General features: G+C 35.3%; 1 protein-coding gene across 1 annotated transcript; it reads right to left on the bottom strand.

Annotated features, from left to right (window-relative positions):
* Positions 1–1,093: 1,093 nt before the first annotated feature.
* Positions 1,094–22,980, bottom strand: LOC145694479 (glyoxalase domain-containing protein 4). Its single transcript, XM_081770773.1, has 6 exons — positions 22,711–22,980; positions 16,922–16,971; positions 13,929–14,194; positions 10,138–10,293; positions 6,453–6,628; positions 1,094–1,455 (listed from the first exon to the last, which is right to left on the bottom strand). The coding sequence occupies exons 1-6, from the start codon at positions 22,798–22,800 to the stop codon at positions 1,348–1,350; spliced, it is 846 nt and encodes a 281-aa protein (XP_081626899.1). The 5' UTR covers positions 22,801–22,980; the 3' UTR covers positions 1,094–1,347.
* Between the last annotated feature and the right edge of the window lie 189 nt (positions 22,981–23,169).

The following is a 23,169-nucleotide window of genomic DNA, read 5'->3' as shown; positions in this document are numbered from 1 at the left end:
CTCTATCCTTAACTTTTTACTAAAATCGGAAGTGATCGAAATCCACTACAACTTCGGTGTCTCATATTGATTTACATAGAGCGCAAACGATAAGAGCCAGCGAAAAGCGGTTTTCAGGAACTAATTAAAGAGTCCCAAGCGTACAGTCTCTCTCCAGTCTAATCTCTCTACTAAAACCGGAAGTGGTAAAAATCTTTAACCACTTCTAGTTTCAACATTGAGAAAATTTCACCAACATATAAACCAAACTTCTTCATGTGATGTACACGTGACATTGTTGTTTGTTGTTTTCAGTATCTTTCATATGTAGAAATTTGAGTGACTGACAATTATGATGTCATTAGGCTTGCATCCAATTTTCTGACCTATATATATATGTATATGTAACTCGAGAAACAATTATTTAATCAAGTGTACAGATGCTATCTCGTTTATTTTCTACTTTTTAAATATTCTTTATTGTCTTTAATTGGTTCATTATCTTGTTAAAGAAAAAGAGGACGGAAGTGGCAAATATATGCTCCCATTAAACTACGGTACCTCTTTATATTCCATCATCATCATCATCATCATAGGTATTCTGCCATTACTGGCAGGTCACTTGCTGCAGTTGAAAGGCTAACCTCTTCGTCTTCTACGATTTTTCTGTTTTGATATCGTCTATTAATTGTAGTCCCCTTCGCCCCTCACTAATTTTCCTGCCACCATACACTCTAGCACGTCCCTCATGATACAGTTCCTTTTTAGCCAATGTTCCAACAAGTTTCTATTTCTCTTCTTAATAATATCTAAAATTGTTCTTTTCTCCCCCACCATTTCTAACACCCTCTCATTCATTTTCTGCTCAACCCAGCTAATTTTCTCCTTTCTTCTCCGCACCCACATTTCGAAATCTTCGAGTCGTTTTTAATCAATTTGCGTAATGTTCAACACAAAGCACTCTTTATTCAAAGACCTACAAAACAGTATTCTCTTCCTCCTAACAGCTTTATATTCCAGTATCATTCTAATAGTAGTGTATTATATTACTTGTATCACGTGTTTCTTATCCGAGAGTTCATTTCACTTCGTAACATTGAAATAAAACAATAAATACTAAGCACAAATAGAACTTTATTATCCATAAGAATGCTCCAAAAATAAATGTCCTTAAGCTTTTAAAAATCAATTATATATCCATATTTGTAGCAAAATAACAGAAAAATCAACATTTCAAGAATATTCACATTATGCATAAGTATCATATGGTGGTTACGATAAAGTAACTTTGTTTTAAGTATATACTCAAATACTGTTTAATGAGCTTTCATATTATGCCACTTCAGCTTTACAGATCTCTTCGAGATTTTATTTATATCTGGCAATGCATTTATTCAACAGCGTATCAGCCTCTGGGTCAAACTGAGATAGCTGTCGGAAACTTTCGTCGTCCACAAAGCAAATTTCATATCCATCCTACAATAGAATAACGTTAATTAATACAGTGCAAAATAGGTAATATACTTAAAGCTAATCACTACTTATTTATGTTACAGGGAAAATGGAAAATACACATACAGGGATGAACAGAATTATATGAACGGTAGTCGGTAATTGTATGTAAATTTCAAGCGTTATTGTACAACACATGTTGCGATTGGCAATCGTGTTTTGTTATTTATGTATGGTACGGACATTGCTCATCTGTTATCAGTATTCAGTTCACCCGTGACTGTTTGTGGTGTGTTAAAATGGCAGCTCTGGCAGACTTTCAACGAGATCAGATTGTTGGTGCCCGGTTAGTGGAAGTGTCTGTGACGAAAGTTGCAAATGTTGTGTAAGTATCGAGAGCCATTGTCTCCAGTACCATAACATGGTCGAAAACCAACACTATCGTACAAAGACAGAAGTGCATTAAAACGAATTGTGGCACGAAATAAGAAGACAATTGCCACTAAGATTACGAAGGAGATCAATTGTCACCGAAAGACGCGGATTTCCACGAATATATATATATATATATATATATATATATACTGCAGATGCTTATGCACTATAGTTGTCTTCAGGTATCATGAAAGCGATTTCTTTTAAATCATTAGATTGAAACTTATGAATCTGAAATAAAAGGAAATGAAATCTTTTAGTTTTACGTCTCACGCGTATGCACTGTAGGTTAAAAAAGATGGATAAAAGTGAATGAATCATTCTGAAAAAAATAGTGGAATGGGAATGTGGGAAGAAATAGATCTATGAGAAATTCACGGACGACTGTTATGCACCACGAACTCTCATGGCCTGGAATCGAACCAAGGAACCCTCGTTCCAAAGATGTGCACTCAACCACTGCACCACCGTGCCTCTGAATTTGAAACAGTTTATTTAGAATGACATTAATACTGTTCCATCATTCTTGTATTATTTTTGAATGCTAAATATATATTATCGATACTTTTACCTGTATAATCTAATGGATTCTGTACATATAATAGTGCTTTTGTGTAAGTGAGCACTGTTATATGTAGTGAGCAATAGTGTCATATTGTTAGGTGCATTGAATAAAATATGAACTTGTGAAATATATAAGCTAGGTTATCGCTTATCTTTGAGAATTTGTTGTACTCACCAAGCTTTAGTTTCCGAGACTGCGAATTTTTTTCATGGTTAACAAGTAGATAGGTATTTTTATGACTCTACAATGTAAACAGAATTAGGAATATGTAAACTGAAAACGACATTGGCCGAGATAGGAAAGTGTTTTCCCTTGCGATATTCGACAATATAATGCGTACAATTCTAGATCCAGAGAACATAAAGCCAGCTTTGAAATACTATAATTCTCAAAGTATCGACAAGAAAACCTACAAGAGTATGAACTTTTACTAGTGATTGTACAAATTATCTGGTGCTAGCACGTCATCTCCGCTTTTTATACCTTTCACTTACCTTTATCCTGTCCTTTCCATAACAATGTTATCAACTAAGAAACGAAATACAGTACTGACAAGTAAAGGGTCCAAATGGATGAATCGAGTTGCGGGATGAGACATAATGCGCCTGATAGAGGATGTAAAAATATGTGTATGTCAAAGTTATAGTGGCTGAGCACCATAAGAAACGGAGGGGGAGGGGGTCAAAATTGATGGGAGAAGGGCTATGCTATGTTATAGAAATACATCAAATGAACTGTTGAATCGTTAAAATACTGAAAGATAAACAATACAAACGGTGGTAGTTTCACATATTGGCAAAAGAAGAATGAGCAGAATAGATCACGAACCTCCACCGCCATCTTGAAATCCGCCATTTTGAAATTGTGATTTTTTAAAAATGGAAAGGTAGTCATGTGATATATCAATTAGGGCTAGCATATTCTCAAAAGTCAATTATGAGCTTTAGTGATTATTATCAGTAACTGTTTGGAAGATTTAGGATCATCTTTATAGTTATTTACGAAAATCTACGAGACTGATACTCGTATGTTGAAAGTTTGGATTATCACGAAAACGCATGTAAAAAAAAAACAAATCTACAAGCCAAGAAAACTGACAGTGAAATTTGATATCCAAGTTGTATATTATTACATTATTATTTCTGACATTACTACCAATTTGCTTCATATAGTGCCGAAGAAAACTGTTCTGGTCTGGAAGGACCCCTTCCGCTTTTTTTTTTTTTTTTTTTTTTTTTTTTTTTTTCTGTTTTGCGCTTTTGGTTGAAAACAATGTGGAGGCTATATAGCTACCTTTTATTAAATGACATGCTTACTAATATACGCCATAACAGAATATGATCTGATAAGTTTTAATGCAATTATTACGTGCTGTACGTAAACCTGTGGAAACCGCAGCTCGCGAGTGGTGACTCGGAGATTAATGCGCTACACCCCGAAAGGTAGCCCATATCCCACAATGGTGTAGCCAAACTCATTAGCATATTTCGGGAGACGGGTTCTGTGGATGACAGACATCGTAGAGGTCGTCCGAAAGCGTCTACAGATGAGGAACCCACAGTCGCTGTCCTCGCTCTTTCAGTAAAAACCCCCAACGTAGCACGCGGCATTATCCCAGGAATGAGGAGTTAGTCGAACGTCCATTCGAAATATATTTTCCACTAACAAGTGGTACCCATATAAACACTACCTTCACTACCATCTAACAGAAGATGATCCAAACTGTGGGGTGCAGTTTGCAGAATGGGCAACAGCCACAACTGGCAACCAATTCACACTTCTCCTTGACCGTGCTGTTGTCCGATGAGACGAATTTTTACGTCAACGGAGAAGTAAACAAACAAAACCACCGCTACTGGAATGACAATAACCCCCATTGGATGCATACATCAGGGATGGTTGGTGGTCAGCAGGTTGCGGTTGGTGTGGTATTTTTAGCACGAGGATCATTGGCCCATTCTTCATCTATGGTACTCTGAAAGCCAACCAATACCTACGGCTGCAGGACGAAGATATCCTGCTGTCAGTGTTGTCGAAGGACGGTTCATTTCCAACGTTCTTCCAGCAAGATGGATCCCCTTCACATTACGGACTTGGAGTGCGGGGAGTACTTTGATCAACAGTTCCCTGGGAGGTGGAATGGGAGTGGGGGAGTGAAGCACCCAGCACGCTCTCCTGATCTAGACTTCTACCTGTGAGGCCATAGTCCATAGTATACTCCGTCAAGATCCGGAATTTACCACATCTTGTGCAGCGGATTGAGGATGCATGTGCTTTTGTTCGTCCAAAGACATTATTGGCTGTGCATGAGGAGTAGAAGAGGCTGTGGCACACACCATTATTGCATAGGGTGGTCATTTCTAGCATGTGTTGTGATGGTATCCAAAGGCATAAAACAGGCTATAATTCATCAACGGTTAGTGATTTGACAAAATGGATAGTAGCATTGCATTCCTGATCAAAACACAATCTTAACACTTGTGCCGCATGACTACTTTTCCATTTCAAAAAATATCACAGATTTCAAAATGGCGGACTTCAAGATGGCGGTGGAGGTTCGTGATCTACTCTGCCATTTTTCTTTTGCCAATATGTGAAATTATCACTGTTTGTATTGTCTATCTTTCACTATTTTCACGATTCAACAGTTTATTTGATGTATTTCTATAACATAGCTTCTTCCACTCCCACCAAATTTGACTCTCTCCCCCTCCGTTTTTTATGGGGCTCTGCGACTATAACTTTGCACATACACATATTTTTACATCCTCTATCAAGCGCACTGTCTCATCCCGTAAATCGATTTGGATCCTCTACTTGTGAGTATGTAACTGCTATCCGGTTACAAGCTAGAATAGAAACAAATCTTCAATACTGATGTTCTACAATAAAAGTACTAACCCATGTGTTCCTACAACGATAATTTATGCTCTTAAACTTTCCCCCGATATTTCAGGCGTAAATCTCAAATGCTCTTCTTCGGAATATTTTAAGCTAAATTCTGAAAAAGTAGGCTATTTACATTTTATGTAACACTTCAGTGGCATACATTAATTCTAATTCAATCTATCCCAGAGTCTTGTTTTCGTTTAAAGATCTGGAATAGAGCGAATTAGAATTAATGTATGCCACTGAAGTGCTACATAAAATGTAAATAGCCCACATTTTCAGAATTTAGCTTAAAATATTCAGAAGAAGAACAGATAAGAATTTTAAGAGTATAAAGTACTCATCACTGTTAAGTTCACATGGGTTAGTATTTTTGTTGTATAATTTATATGCGATGTTCTATAGGTTCAATCAGTTGTAATACTGATGTAACCTAATAACATCAGTTTCAACAGTTCCCCCTCCCCCCCCAAAAAAAAAGACGTTGATGCGCCAAACACAAATAATTATTCTAACACCTACATGCATCTACATATACTTTCATCATGTAACACTTTTAAATACAAATAGACAATAATTTAAATTAAGCCCATGGATTTGATCTTGAATCATCACGCTCTTTTTCTAACCTTTCTCAACAGAAATATTCACGCTGGATTACTTCTGCAACGTGTTACCAGATATCTGATCAGCAGAAGCTTTATAGAGGGTAGTGTCACAACGAAGAAAATTGGCTGTGTCTCAAGCAGTTCACTACTAAAACGACTACCGGTTAATGGGAAATGACATTTCAAGTTCCCGTTAGTTCAGCATCCGGTTTGTTTGTTTGTATTTAAAAAAAAAAAAAAAAAAATACAACATTATACCTAAATTGCGCTACGCACCTAAATATATAAGTGCTGTCAATATATATACTTTTCCTCATCACAACCAGGGTGTGCATTATAACGTGTAAATACGGAATGCATATACACAGTTCTACATATACGTAACCAAATCAACTACCTGGCCAAGTTACAGAGCTAACTCAACCAATTTTATTGTACACAAAGAAAACGACAAAAATTATATAGATAAATAGTAGGTCTTTCCTGCTTCGTGATTTGATCAAAGAAATATTAGCGTCACTTACCGGATCACCCAAAATGATCACTCGAACTGTAGCCTTCCCTGGAGTATCCAGAGAAATGAGTGGCGTCAGAATCTTATGATTTGTTTCTTTTATCTTCTTATCTATGTTCGGTTGTTCATCAAATGGGCACGAAAATGCTATTCTTCCAAAGGCTGCAGCATGATTTACTTCGGATCCTAAGAAGTAATTATAATGATATGGTTAGAACGAAGGAACCGCAGCAAGGGCATGTAAAGTAATAAAATCACACTGTAAACACTCAATGTAATGGTTTTCACGCTTTGGATAGTTCATTAATTGAGTATAGATACAAGAAAGGACAGAGAACAGAGGAGAAATATCAAAAGTAGAAGTGTTGAGGATACAACATCGCCTGTCAAAAGACTAAGAAGCAAATATAGAATTATTCTCGATTTCAACTGTGTCTCTGTTTATTAATCGCAATATCGCAGACAACTATTAAACACAAGTAAATGTACTTCTAGCGCGCCCTTTACAGCAAAGCGCAAACTCAATTAGTATTAAAAAATAAACTTTTTGTTTTAGTTTTAGATGCTATACCGTTGCAAATAATAATAATAATAATAATAATAATAATAATAATAATAATAATAATAATAATAATAATAATAATAATAATAATAATAATAATAATAATAATAAATAAATAAATAAATAAATAAATAAATAAAATGTTTGCGCAAGGCTGATCAGAAAATACTATTTGAATTTTAAACCTCTATCTATTTACGCAGGAAAACTAGACACGATAAATTAAGAGGCAGTGGGACTCACTAATGTACTGAACATTTAGATAATGGGAATATTGATATTCATGTCGGTGTCCTATGGTACATGGGCCATATACAGATGTAATTGACTTTACTATTCTGGAATTTTGTAAACTTTAGAATTTTATTGAATGACGCGTAATCTGTTGTCTATAAAGTTTTTAAAAATCAAGAATAGTACCTTTTTAAAGCGCGGAGTCCTTCCATACGCAGAGTCGCCAGATTCACCCTACGTACAGACCCCCTACTGTTGATGTTTCACATATCAATTTCTATTCGTGTATAGTGTTTAAAATACCACAATGGAAGGAACAGCAATAATATATGACAAAAGTATATAAATGAATAGCCTAATATTCCGGTTTTGATAACTGACTCAATGAAAGATCAAAATGAACTGAAATATAATTAAACTATCGAGCGCTGAAATTAAAGAAAGTTATACATAATCCAATTTAGTATTCCTGTCTTATTTAATTTTGCAATTTAAGACGCAAATATATACATTTTGTAATAAATTAAGTATGAAAATGGACCCCAATTTACAAAGAATGTTTTCTAACTCAAGAAAGGGTTTATATCTTAAAAAAGACGAGGCTGCTAATACATCCTTAATAACTCTTGAAAGAACTTAATTAAAATCCGGAATAACTGGAAAACTCTTTAATTCAATACTGTCCTATCTTTCTGACTAAAATTATTTACTCAAGATTTCCACACATAACTATTAAAAATATCTTCTCTAAACTATCAAATAACATTACTAGTGCAATACTTGTCAAAGCTAATTATTTTACCTCTTCCTTTATCAGTACTTGCGATGGACTTCTAAGTAAAACTAGCAAATACTTCCGCTTTATACTACACATTTTACATTCTCTTCTCTTCTCTGCGGCTATTTCATATTGAATGCGTGCAAGTGAATGATTAATTCGCATTTTCAGCAGCAAATCACATCACATCCTACACCAAATTTCGTGGTTTTTGTTCAACGATAATAAATGTGCATTAATGGTTATATTTCTCCTTTTAATCATCCCTCTGGAATGGAACTTTCAAAATTTGCGTAAGTAAATGATGTATTCGTTATTCATTAAAAAAAAAATCTCGTATTTCATGCTTTTATGTCCAACGATTCCGAAGAAATTTTAATGATCCTTAAATTCGTCCCGTCCCCGCCCTTTCGGAGTGGATTTTCTAAGTTTGTGTAAATGGATTCAATGTGTCTACTCTATATATTCCCAACGGCCCTCATTCCCAACGATTAAGGATAAGTTTCTAAAATATGTCTTGTAAGTGAATATGATATTCGTTCCCTGCATATTGTAAAATTGAGGCATAAAATTGTTGAGTTGAAAAAACAAAACAAAACAAAAAAAAAAAGAAAAAAAAAACACTAGCACAGTTTATTCGCGTACCTACAATCTTCAAAGTTCACTGACCTGTTAATAAAAATAGCGTTCGGTAAGGGAGTATTTAGTTCAATCAGTTAAGACTGAGTGCGACGCTTCTACCATGTAAAGTTGCGGGTATAAAGGCAGAGCAATTATACTCTGGAAATCGTTTTCTCCTACTACCAGTTTTATTACAAATTTTCGTTCCAAACAGCTCGATACAAAATAAGTACAAATTCTCTAATGTTTAGGTTAAAATAGGCTTCCCCAAGGACTCCTCACAAAGCAAGCTAATTGAGGAGTGGTAAGAGCCAACAGAGCTCCGCTGCACTCTAAGCGGGTAGGGGTAACCACGAAGCTCCACTTCAAGATAGGTGGTTCTGTGACAAGGAGTCTTTTAATGATTCACTGCAAGCAAAGACAGAGGAAATGAGGACTTAGAGCTCACTACGAGCTAAGGAGGGGGACTTAACTAGCTAGATACTGTTATCAGTTGCTGTAATCCTCGATTGTAGAGGTGACATTCTTGTCATCACATGACTCATGGTGGGGCAGGTGTTCCTGTCGTCTGCCTCTGTAGTAGTTAGCAGTAGGAACGCACGTGGTTGGTTGGTTGTAAACAGAACCCTCTCCAAGATATTACAATATAGAAATGCCCTTATACAGGGTGTTTCAAAACAACAACGACAACGTTTGGGAGCTGATTCCTGACACCAAGATAAGAAGAAAAAGAATAGATCAACCTGGGTGCACAAATGCTTCCTTTCGGAGTTATAGGCTGCCGAAAACATGAAAAAATGAACTTTAAAGGCACATAGCTCCAAAACTATGGGACCTACCGGAGTCGGGTCAAGACTTCACTTAAGAACTAGTATGTGTCCTATTAAAATGTCCATGTTTCAGAATCCTAAGGTACTCGCGCAACAAGATTTTTTGAGGGGAACTTGGCTACGGGCATATAATTTGAAGTACTAACCAACCACCTCTATAAAAATTGTTGCGGAAGTACCATATGCTTCTGAAACATGGATATTTGCATAGGGAACATACTAGTTTCTAGGTGAAGTCTTGACCCGACTCCGGTAGGTCCTATAGTTTTGGAGCTACAGATCTTTAAAGTTCATTTCTTCATGTTTTCGGCAGCCTATAACTCCGAAAGGAAGCATTTGTGCACTCAGGTTGGTCTATACTTTTTGTTTTATCTTGGAAATTAGAAATCACCTCCCAAACGTTGTCGGTGTTGTTTTGAAACACTCTGTATACAGTAAGTTCCTAGCACTGCGGTCACAGTCTGATGGTTGCCAACCCAGACATTTAACGTGTTTCGAACTCCAAGTGTTTCTATTATTTTGATAACCATCTGTATATTGTCCAATAATGAAAAAAAAACATCCAAATGAGTTGATAAATTACCAACACATAAACTTTCTCCCTTTGTAATAAAATAGTATGAAATAAATATTCATCTACGCTTCTCTAGTAACTGAAGAAACTAATTACCAGTGTTAACGAACTCAAGCTTTGCTTGATTCTCTGCGAAGCCAAGTAAAAGAGAATTATTGTCCTCCTTGTAGACTTTTAGGCCCAAAATGTTATGCCAATAGTCACGTGACCGTTGTAGATTGGAGGAAGCTAAAGTAACTTTTACAACAGGATCTGTAAAAGATTCAAAATAAAGACAAACTGTAAGATAGCAAAACGTTGAACAGAATATAGAATATAAAGTAAGCACAAAATATTCAGAGATCCAAGATTTATCCCTGTAGCAGAGACGAGAGATACGTTATTAATTTTATGTGCGTTGTAAATCATAGTGTAGATTTAAAGGAGAAATAGATCTAAAAATTGTCATCACCACGAAAAGATTCAAAAACAGCAAATAAATTAACAAAAATTTCACATTATTTAATAATCAGGCTCATACTACAAATTTATTGTGACATGTTAAGAACTTGTATTACCTAATATCTAATAGTAAGTAAAGAAAACGTCATTTACTCAATACCAATCTTGAAAATTTCATGCTCGTCATTACAAATTTCTAAGAGTATCAACATTTTCTCAAGATATGTATTATTTGTTACCTGTCTTTTGCGGTTAATTGTTATTGCTGAATTTTTCTTTCTCTCTTTCTTCGCTGAATCATGTTCACCAATATACCAGTAATATTCAAACAATTTTCGAATCAGGAATTTCTGGACACAGTGATACGGATTTTATATCGAACTGTAGAATTCTTACTTTGTAGAACTTGTATTTGAACTAGACTTTTTTGAAATTTTATTTTGAATTTTTAATGTGCAACTTGTGTCAGCTATTTGTCTTATCGTGATGGAGACACAAAGCCTCGCTACTGAGGCTCCAATAAAACAACATTCATTCATTCATTCACTGAAAACAATAATATATTCGATATAATAAACTTATCTAAGCAAATTATAAGGGAATTTACAAATTATAAGTACAGGCATAAATAACCTTTCGAACAGTGAAACTAACAAATAACTAATTTTTGAAATCTAAAAGAAACAGGAATAGTGAATATCATAGAGTAAACTTTGTATTTTTCAGTAGTGTAAGGACTGGGCTATTACGAACTACCTATAATGGTACAGTTCGGAGCAAAAAACCTGCAACATGAGCATATAAGTTTATTGTGAAACGACAAAGTCTTTTGCTCCAACGTAAGTGTGCAGGGGAGGACGCCGAGGTTTCCCCTGGCATGATTCGTGCCACTTAAATTTTATGTTGATTCCCTGGGCTGTTACGCGTAGTTTCACAATAAACTTACATGCTCATGTTGCGGACTGTACAAATATACTATGTATTTAAAATGTGTGGCTTTACACGTATATTTTACTCTGGCTATCTTTAGTTTTTAATGTATCTATATTGGTTGGTTGAATTGGGGTTTAGCGTTCTTTTCAACATAAAGGTTATTGGAAACGCAGACTTACAGCATAACGTGGGATCCAAACCACATGAGCCTGCGCCGTCTGAGCGTACGCTATCCATGTAGTTACGAGGAAACTCTTTTGATTACATCGTATTTCAAGTTCATATATACTACTATTGTCTTTGTATTCTAATAGACTATTGTGTCTGTAGGATACACATTCTACTTGATATATTTGAACATAAATTTATTCAGGTTTTCCTGTTACAAGAAGGAATTGACATGATACTGTTGCATGATATTTTAACCACCGAGTTCACTAATGACTATTCTTCGACCCACAAACTATGAAAAAGGAGCAACCTTGCGTCAGGTGAGCTATTCGACACCAATGGATGAGTTTTTAAAAATCACTTCTGATGTCAACAAAAGTGCACCATTTCTAACACTTCCAAACAGCATGGTTCCTAGATAAAGAAAGCATAGGCTTACATACGTTTCGCAATCTTTTTAATAGATAACAATATGTTTCCTTACCTACTTAATTTTGATCCACTTTTTATTTAATCTTTTGGATATGGGGCCGCGGTGACTCAGTGGCAGAGCGTTCACCTTTGGTGCATGGGGTCCTTGATTCAACCCCATCTCGCGCCAAGTAAACTTTGTGGTGGACAAACACCATGTGCGTGAGTTTTCTTGGGGTTCTCCCACTTTCCCCTTCCACCATTTCCGTCTCCTTTAGCCTAACCGGCTTAACCGTGGGATGTAAAACGTAAAGATTTCATTTCATTTTTCTTTTGGAAATGTGAACAAAGATTACAATTCTCTCTCTTTCACTATAATGTATTTTCCGTTCCGGTGCATTATGAATTCTTTGGCACCATGGAAACAAGTAATGCCGGAATTCTCATGCTTGGCCAAGTGGCCACGAGGATTCTAGAAGGGATGACCCACACAAAAAGCAAATAGTTTCCAATTTGCTCCATATTCAAGTCCGAGATGTCATACATCGATACGTGCGCCATGCTTATGTATGAACATAATCATTCGTCCACTAGCGAAAACAGCTCAAACATACAAGAAAGGTATTTTAACAAAAGAAACACTGACCAAAGCTTGAAACACTTAAAAAAATTATAATAACGGTTTCGGATTTATTTTTTTGAGAAAATAATCAATCCAAAGCCATGGATAGTCTTACTAAAGAAAGGTATGTTACCGTTTCTCCTAACAGTTATAAATATTAAATAATACAGTAAAATTCCACAGAAAAACAATAAATAACAACTGAGTCATAGTATTTTATCATCGAGGGTGCAATTACTTTTCGCATTATAGAAAAATGCTAAAGAAATATAGAAAAAACCAACCATATTATAACATAACAGTACCGTTAACGTAAGACAATTTGACATTTAGAATACGAGGTGTGCTCAAAAAAAGGCCCAAACTTTTGCTATAAAATCTATATTCTTATTTGACAACATTCTAAGTACTGCCCCACTGTACTGGCAATAACCATTCCCAGCGTTTCTTCCATCTTTGAAAAGCCTCCTGGAAAACTCTTTCTGAGATGATGCGCGGGTATCTTGTTATATTGTCCTGAATCTCCTTTATGGTTTGAAAACGATATCCTTTCAAAGTGGTTTTAAGTTTGGGAAATAGGGAAAGTCTGCTGGGACTAGGTCCAGAGAATAGGATGGATTGGGTCTGATGTTTTGATAACTGCAGATGATAAGCAACACGTGAGCCGGCTTATCATGCATCATGCAAGTCTGGTTTTCCCACAATTCAATCCTCTTCCTGTGCACAGCATCCCTGAAAGGCGCTAGAATTTCCTGGTACAACTATTTGTTTACTATCTAACAACATGGTACAAATTCATGATGGACAACCTCTTTCCAATCGAAAGAAAAAGAAAAGAAACATCTACTTGATCTCTGACAGACTCATTATAGCCCTCCCTGTATGTTTGGTTAAGCAACTGAAATGTCTCTAAAAATTTTCGCCAAGTTTGTAGCAAAATTTCACATACACGCGTTGTTCTTCAAAACCTTTCATTGTCAATTTTGTCACTAATCCGACGAACATCTTGTCACGTGCTCAGGTCAGCGGCTGTAACTCGGCGACTAATAGTCATAGCTGAACGAGACAGTTCATTGTCTAAACCTGCCACTACGTACACTCAATAGCGGCAGCGAGCTCCCAGTGCCAGTTGACGCGCTATCTCAAAACTTCGGTCTTTTTTTTTGAACATACCTCGTATAGTGAGAATTTTTACTATTCAACCGTAAAATTTATTTAAATACATGGTAGTGACAGGACACCATCGCTGAGCCTAAGGAGTTAATAAGACATTAATATTAACAGTTGAAAGCTTTAGACAGAAAACTACCTTTATCTGTGGGCTGGGGCTCGTTGAGGATAAAAAATCTATATCCATCTGGAGCTTCCAGAATGTGTTTTCCACCATCTTCTTTCACGGGCCAGTTGTGTTGCTTTGCTCGCTCTAATGCTTCCCGCGATTTGATCGTGATGCCTTGAAAATCATTTCCCCTCTCATACGAATTGATTCCATAATTATAGGTCAGCTCCAATACAAAGTGAGAATCCTCTGGGCCATAACCAATCATTGTTTTACTCCATCTCGTGTTATACGGTCTGGAAAATATATATGTATGTAATTATATATTTGCAGTTTTCTTTACACTTAAACAATTTGATAACATAAGAATAACTATAAACATTTACATACAAAGTATTTTTGGTATTTTTACTAGAATATAAGAGGAAAAAAAAAGATGTTCTGAGACCTTTGTTCTGATGAAGTATCAGTTTTAATACTTCTTATGAACTGTGTACATACCCGTCCTTTCTTTCTTTCACGGCACCGTCTATCACGTACACTCATGTCCAAAATTATAGTTGCATGTCTATTAATATGTTGTTGTAGGATTATAATTTGATAACGAATTCGCCCGGTATTTCTTATAACGTTAGTGTGTGTATAATCGGCAAAGACATGTATGTGGCAAATTTCATGTCAAAAGAGCAGTAAATAAGAGCAATAAAACGAAAATAAAACTTTCTTGTCCATTTACCAACATTTTGTTTTACTCATTATAATTTTCATATTTATAATTCTTTTCCTATGAAATTTACCATAAATATACATTTCCCAATTATACACGCAGTATTAGTATTAAAAGTACCCTGCAATATCATTATCAAATTATATTCTTACAAGACAGTTATAGATACGCGACAATCATTTTGGACATGAGTGTACCTCTGGATAGAACTGCTTCTCAGCCAATGTCCCAACTAGTTTATTTTCCTACTTTTAATAACATTTAAGATTGTTTGTCTCCGTTTCCAGCACTTCCTTATTAGTTTTACGTTCGACCAGCTTCTTCCCCACTCTTTTCTAAACACATATTTCGAAAGCAAACGTTTTTGGTCGTTTTGCGTAGTTTCATTCTTAATTCTTTGTTCAAAACTCGAAATTATTGAGTTTAGAAACAACTCAGGAGTGTTTATTTACTTTCAAATTTAAAAATGCACGCAGAAATGAAACGGTGGGTAAACTGTTTTAGGTTTTCTAAAAAAAAAAAATTGTTTGCTCTACAATATGTACTATTATTGTTTTACTTTTATTGATTTTTTCGTCTTTTCAGAGCATTAAAATTGAATGTCAGGTGGTCAAAATTGAGCATTTTTTTTTCACTTAATTGAGATACTAAGACAGTCGAAGCTGCTAATAAGATTCGTGCTGTGTACAGAGAAGGAACAATGTCTCAAAGTAACCGCCAACCGTTGGTTTTCACGCTTCAAAAATGGAGAATTTTGATTTCAAGAAACGGGTAACACATTGGTTGACCAAGAGCGGTTCGATGAAGAGCGATTGAATAAGCTTCTTCACAAAATCCACGTCAATCAACGAAAAAACTGGCGAAGCAGATGGATTATATATATATATATATACTAGCAGCGTTCACCCCGCTTCGCTGCGGTCACCCCGGAACGCAATAAACTTTGTTACTTAGATAATTTTTACTTTTTCGCTTTCAAATTGCAGTAAATGTTAACATTATAGCGCCTGTCATTTATGTTAACCCGCCGAGTGACACGGTCATGCGGGTTGCATATAAATACGTTTATTTTTACCTATGATGAACTAATAACAAAGGATTTGTACGTATGGACACTTGAATGGTCAATTATCTCAAGACACTGGTAATTAAAAATTAAAGTGATATGATAAAAACCATCTAGGGTCCAAATCCTAATAACCCCCCAAAAATAAAAGAAATTGGTTCAGCCGTATTAGCGTGATGAGCTAACAAAGGATTTGTGCGTTCTCTTTTATAATATATATATATAATATATATATATATATATAAGCGGAAAGCTGCTGTGGAAGCCAGTGTACGTTCATTTTTCGGAACAGCAGTTTGCAATTTTATGACAAGTTATAAGATGAATGCCAATGATAAGCTGTTCAATGTGCTGAATGTTCCTAGGAATAACTGCTGTAGACTGGGATCCACCACGGCTGGAATTCTCAGTGACAGACGTACAGCCATCCTTGAAGCGCTCGCATCATTCAAATATCTTCCTGCGGCTGAGTGTTCATCACCGTATTGTCCCTATTCAATTTCAACTGACTTTATGCCCTCCTTTTCTAAAATATTCATTACCATACGTTGTTTTATGTACACGTTCACACTGTTCTACACCGTCATGAATAACTGTTTTTGGAATTGCGAGCGAAATGAGTGCTGCTTCTCCGTAACAGGACACCGTTCCTAGTTCCTATAGCATCCACTACCGCTACCCTGGGATTAGTAAAAAGAAAACTAATCATTTATAGTCATTTATAGCAAATATAAACAGCAGTGTGTGTTTAAGTAAATAAAGAAGCCGCGGAAAAAAGTATGGGTTCCCATTGAGAATTTAGGCATTAATAAATAGACAGACACATTCGTGAGTTATAATCAAGTGTCAGTTTAAATATTTTAACAGTTATTTTCAATTATTTCATTTCGAAAATTCTAGTTTGCTGCGGAGGAATTTCACAAGGAATTTAATTTAAAAAAAAAATCTGAAGAGATTTCCAACAAATATATATACGAACAACTAGATCTATGCGAAGGTTCTATTGAAAATTGAAAGTAAAAGGTGTGAAGAATTTCAAAAAAACTAATAATAATATCTACATTTTTATACATAAAATACATGAGAAAAAAGTCAAAACGTAATTGAACACAAGATACATTGTCAATAGCACATAAACTTACGTTTCCAAACTAAGTGTTATATGCCATTCAATTACCAGCCGTCAAATTAATGAAGCCTTCAACAGAAAAGGAAAATTAACTTTCTTACCCGTTACAAGTAGCTTCGCAACCTTCTGAGAACTCTTCATGTCTCAATGTCTGAAACGAATAAACCACAGTTCTTATCATACATATATGTTACTATAATAATCATATTACAGAATCAGTATTTCTTAAAACTGAATTTCTAATATCTAATAATATGTATAGAATTTTATTATGTACGGGCCATAACTCTTAACTAAACTAATAAGGTAGAATTGTAGAAGTACCGTAGGTACGATAAACGTCGTTACGATGTAATTCTCCGTAAAGGAAGCACTTGTCTATCATATAAAATCCTCATCACCTCATATACGTCTCCGAAGATATCTTTTAGTTACACTAACTATATACAATGCATTAACCCTCAGTATTTTCGCCTGCTTTTGCTTCCTCAGACTGTGACACCAACCGATGGGTTAAGAAATAAATTGCTTCATAAGAGCATACCTAGTAAAAATGAAGCCATACGAATAGAATGACATTTCTTCTTTAACACTACTTGAACCTGCGTTCTCTATACAGCGCATCATTTACATATAAGCATGAATCTCCTTGTCATTCCTTACAAAGTCCGTACATGTCCCTTTACAGACACAAGTGAGAGAAGTCGTGATAAAAATCGGCAGGGGGTACCATAAAGGGGAGATTATTTTTTATTTTTATTTTCTTTAATATCTCGCACCGTATGAAAGATTGAGCCTACTTCCAGTTGGAGTTTCTAATTCATGAACGATCAGCGTTTTCTTTCTTCTTACATGCAGTATGTAATAATCAAATACAGTACATACACAATTAATCATAATGTCAGCGATATATGGTGTTCATTGGGCAAAACACTCCAAACAATAAAGATTCTTCTTTGCTTGGAAAAATGGTTATGCTTTGTTTTTAATTATCATTTGGCCATGAAACAAATACCTGAGAGATATACAACTCCTATATACAACTGTGTTCTGTTGGAATGTATAACGCATAGGATATGATGTTTTACTTTTTTTTTTTAATTTCAACACTCCCAGTGTACTCCTAAAACATGTAATAAAGAAACAATGGCCATGGTTTTTAAATATTTACTTAGAACTGAATAATCTACACAAAAGTTGCAATCGATCAGTAAAATCAGGATCTTTCTAGAGCGTATGGTTCCCGAGAACTCACTGTCGAAAGGATCGACCACAAACATATTAACTTTTCTTGACCACAAACATACAAACCTAGCATTTTAATATATAGATTAGAAGTCAGGAAATTCACATGGTTTATAGCAATTACCTTTATGCACAGCTACTGTTAATCTCCACGCTATAGATGGGAGGTAAAATCCTAAATGCACTTATAGAACTCAACATCTGAATTAATTTAGCAGAGAATTAAAAAAAAAAAAAAAAAAAACAATAAATACTATTTTACTTAAGGGCACATTTCTAATAATAAAATAAACTGGGTGCATATCTAATAATAAAATAAAACAATATTGAACTCACTTAAGCATCCATATAATTAATTTTTGAAAATGAAATCTTTGAGTTTTACGTCCCACGGTTATGCCGGTTAGGCTAAAGGAGAAGGTGATGATGAGTAATGAATGAAATGGTGGAATGAAGAAAGTGGAAGGAAACGGGAGAACCCCGAGAAAACCAACGCACACGGTGTTTGTCCACCACAAAGTTCACTTGGCGAGGGCTGGGATCGTACTCGGGACTCCATGTATCAGAGGTGAACGCTCTACCACTGAGACACCGAAGCCCCTAATGAATTCTTGAGTATACATTTCAATTTACACTTTGTCGTCATAATAATACGTGTCAGATAAGGATTTTTTAAACTTGTGTTCAAATTGCACATATACAACTGGCTTCTTAGCTTACTTTCAGTTCAGTCTAGCAACCTTACACCTCAATAGGTAAACTCATTTAGGTACTATCTACGTATAACGGACCACACATTAATTCCTGAGTTATGTACTTCTTCTATCATGAAATCGACTCATAGCACTTTATAAATTGTTCCTTACGGAAGGATTTGCATTTCTGGGTCAAGATTTAGTTCAGGGCTTAACATTTACGCGTATACATATAGCGTAAAGAACACCAACCAACCTGTGCCAGGAGCCATTAAAAGCAAGAAGTATAACTAACCCACGTAAGGGCAAAGTGAACCTTGTACTCCTGTGCGGTAGTGCGTCCGTAGGGTCAGGCGCAAGACACGGTGGGTACGCGTGTAAAGAAAGATAGTAGAAACACACTGCGTTCCTATAGTTTAATTGTTGAACAGTCTTCTGAGACATATCGTTACGGATCATGACTTTAAAACACTGTATTTACATAGGAATTTAATTGGGTCAGAGTTATTGTACGAACCCATACATAAATTCATTTTATATATACTCATTTTTCAATAAATCAACTGTTGTATCTTAATCACTTTTGGGGTGTGGACTTGCATTCCTCTGAACAGATTCTTTTTACGGGGGCCTCAGTATACGTACACGATAAGAATTATTGTGCTAAAGACATTAACCAACTTATGCTAGGTGACCACTTAACATGAATGATATCCAACCGAGTCAGAGTAAGAGCACAGCGAGGGAATGCGTCCGTAGGTAGTAAGAGCGTCAGCCAAGATGGGTATACACATAAACGAGGATAGAGCAAAACACTATATATGGCATAAAATTACTTACCTTACGCGTTGAATTATGTATTTGTACGTTACTAACGCCATGAGAATTAATATCCCGATATATTTTTATTACTGAAGACTGCAAAAGTTATACCTTTGCACAAAAAAGGAAATACTTATGATGTTCAAAACTATAGGCCTGTTTCTATTTTGTCTGTTTTCTCGAAGATTTTTGATTTACTAATGTTATCGTGCTTGAGAATTTTTATATCCTGCCATAAGCTAATCTCGTCTTCTCAACATGGTTTCCAAGAAAACAAATCAATTGATACAGCGTTGTTTAACTTTATTAAAGAGGTTTCTACAGTACTTGATAAGTGAAAATATGCAGTAGGTTTATTTGTTGATTTCTCCAAGGCATTCGACAGTGTTCAACATTCTCTTCTACTGGCAAAACTCCAGAAATATGGTATTAGGGGTGTAGTACATGAATGGTTTCGCTCGTACCTGACAAACAGAAAACAAGTAGTAAAAATACAAAAAATAATTAACAATAAGCAAGTCACGTTTTCATCCAAAACTGCTACTATCTCTGCTGGCGTTCCTCAAGGCTCAATTCTTGGGCCAATTCTTTTTTTATTTTACATAAATGATCTTGTTCAATATATGTATCCCGAACATATTGTACTATATGCTGACGATGTAAATGTCCTTCTAACAGCGGACAATACAGTTGAACTAGAAAGTAAATTAAAACAAACTGTGGAGCGTTTGATAAAATGGACATCTCAGAATCAACTGCTGATAAATGCAAAGAAAACAAAAGCACTAAATTTTCATTACTCATGTACACCTCGAACAGTACCTCCCATTGTGATAAATTCAACTGATGTAGACTATTCAAAATCCACTAAATTTTTAGGTGTAACAATAAGCAATAGGCTTACATGGGATGCACATATTACTGAGCTAAACAGCAAATTAAGCCGTATCTGTTTTGTCACTTATAGACTACGTGGTTCAGTGTCAAAAGAAACTTTGCTGTTATTGTACTATGGTATGTTTCAATCCTTGTTAAATTACGGAATAATTTTCTGGGGAGTCTCCTATTCCAGTGTTAGTACTTTTCGTCTACAGAAAAAGGCAATAAGATCGATTTTTAATCCATCACCAAGGTCCTCATACAAAAGGGTCTTTCAGTCAAATAAAATTTTAACTGTGCCTTGTCTGTACATATACAAAAGTATCATATATGTAAAGAGAAATGAAAGTAGTTTTCTTCATGTTGACGATGTACATTCATACAACACACGACAAAAGAATAACCAATAATGTACGACATAGATGAATAACGAATGAATGAATTACATATTTGTATTCCAAAGTAACGTAACACATCACTAACGTAAACTTTACAATTATGTAGATCTCTTTAACTCCCAGACATTTCTATAGTGCGCGTCATGAGTTAGCACATTGACTTAAGATACTTCACTTCGCTTTGTACACTGAGGTTGCTAGCTACCTTACGGCGAATCCGTTCGACTTTCATCAATGTACTTTAGGTAGATACACATCTTAAAGGTAAAAACTCAACATATTTATATTATTTCTGTGTTTGCTGCGTAAAAGGTGTTAAGTCCAAAAATCATAAACCGCGGTCATTTGACAAAGATGGGGATTGAAAATTTTTTGCTTGCTCACAGTCTTTAAATATATATATATATATATATATATATATATATATATATATATATATATATATATATATATATATATATATATATATCGTGCAGGTGTAGTTTTGGCGCACGACTAGAGATAATTGTTAGAAAATTGTAATTTTTCACTAATTTTCTTCTTATTGTCCCCTAAAAGATTTGCCATGGGCGACATGAAAACACCTCACTTGGCGTAAATCAAATTGAATAGGGCCACCAGAGATAATTGTTGAAAAATTACAAATTCTTTTCGATTTGCGTGTAAACACGGTTTCCAGACGTACGGCGTAAGAACTAGCGCAAAAGCACAAACCAACCTGTGCTAGATGGCCATTAAAAAAACACGAATACTATCTAAGCGAGTCAGGGTAGGGGGAAGTTGGTGGGGAGCGTTCGAAGGAAGCACGCGCGACAGCGATGGTGGGTATATGCGTAAGCGAGGATAGTAAAAAAGAAGTGAGATATTGGCAAATATACGAGTTTCAATAGCACATGTCATGGCATTATACTTGTAACGTTCCAATTGTAAACATAAAATACAGCTTCTGTACGCTATGCAGAAATACACCGCCGGTGGAAAATGCATCTAACAGAGTCTTCTTTCATATGCACTCACTTATTTTATTCACGGTAAAGCACTTGTAATGATCTTACACTAGTAACCTTACACCTTACCTGTGAAACTGAAATACAGTTGTATTACTGTGTATAAAATTTGGTCGCCTGTAGAAATATGTTCCTTGTGAATATATCTTCTTATACAAAGTATTCAATTTTACCTGTAAATCTTTAAAACTGTGGTGCGCCAAAACGCCAACATACATATATATAGGCCCTATTAGCTATTACGTGATGAAAATGATTCACTTCAAATACGTTTTTGAACATTATTATAGATGTCACAGGTAAGATTACAACATATTTTGATCACTAGTACGTTTCCAGTTTGAAGTACTCAAAAATATTAAATACTGTTTCTTCTGTAAATCTTACCCATCTGTAATCTCCTAAAGTAGAATCGCACACATCTTTACTGCCTTTCATGTGATCCATTTGACGATTATATTCGGAACTTAACCTGAAATTAAAATACTCTGCACCCTTGTACACTCTGTTCGGTACCAGAATATTTAGTGGAAATTATATTATTTCTGTTATTTTAATAATTGCTTAGTATGTTTATACTCCGTACGGCAACGTATGAAAACATAGATTACATACATATTATTGAAAGAAACTGGGTGTGATTTACAATGCCCGAACCATTTGATATCCTTACGAAGACACGAGAAATTATACTCAATTAATTTTAATAAAATGAGTCCAAATCTCTCTAAGTTAACCCAACCCTACTTATCCGTACCTTACTCTACTATATCCTTTTATAAGCAGTACTACTTATCGATGCGCAGCTGGAGCGTGTATTGTAAAGTTTATCGAAAATACTAACCTTCATTCCTAATACATCCCGAAAAAATTTGATAGAAGCTGTTCTGTCTCCTATTTTGAAAACCCAATGTAGAGCTCTTCCTGCAATCATGTTGGACAATCTGTTGTAATTTTTTCGTTGTTTTGTTAAAGGTTAATTAGGCTTATTGGTAATTTCTCTCCAGCTATTTAATATCAAAGTACACGCACAGTTTAACCAATTTAGTGCTTCCGCTTTCGCAACTGTACAAAGCAAACACTTCTGCTCCAATTTTTTCACCAACGGTCACCTCTGAATATATGAATGTTTATTATAAATCTAATTCAGTATCACGAAATTCATTACGTGTCATCGTCATAATTCAAGTCCACCTGTTTATTCTGTTCATTCACTCACCGACCGCAGTTAGCAGCGCAAATATAACCTTTTTTGTCATCACGCATAGCAGTCTTAGTTTGTTTTGTTTTGTTTTGAGAATCA

The sequence above is a fragment of the Thermobia domestica genome, chromosome 9 (assembly GCF_964235325.1).
Source record: "Thermobia domestica chromosome 9, izTheDome1.hap1.1, whole genome shotgun sequence".
NCBI lineage: Eukaryota > Metazoa > Arthropoda > Insecta > Zygentoma > Lepismatidae > Thermobia > Thermobia domestica.
Note: the sequence above shows the minus strand (reverse complement) of the source record. Positions and strands in the feature narration are given on the sequence as shown.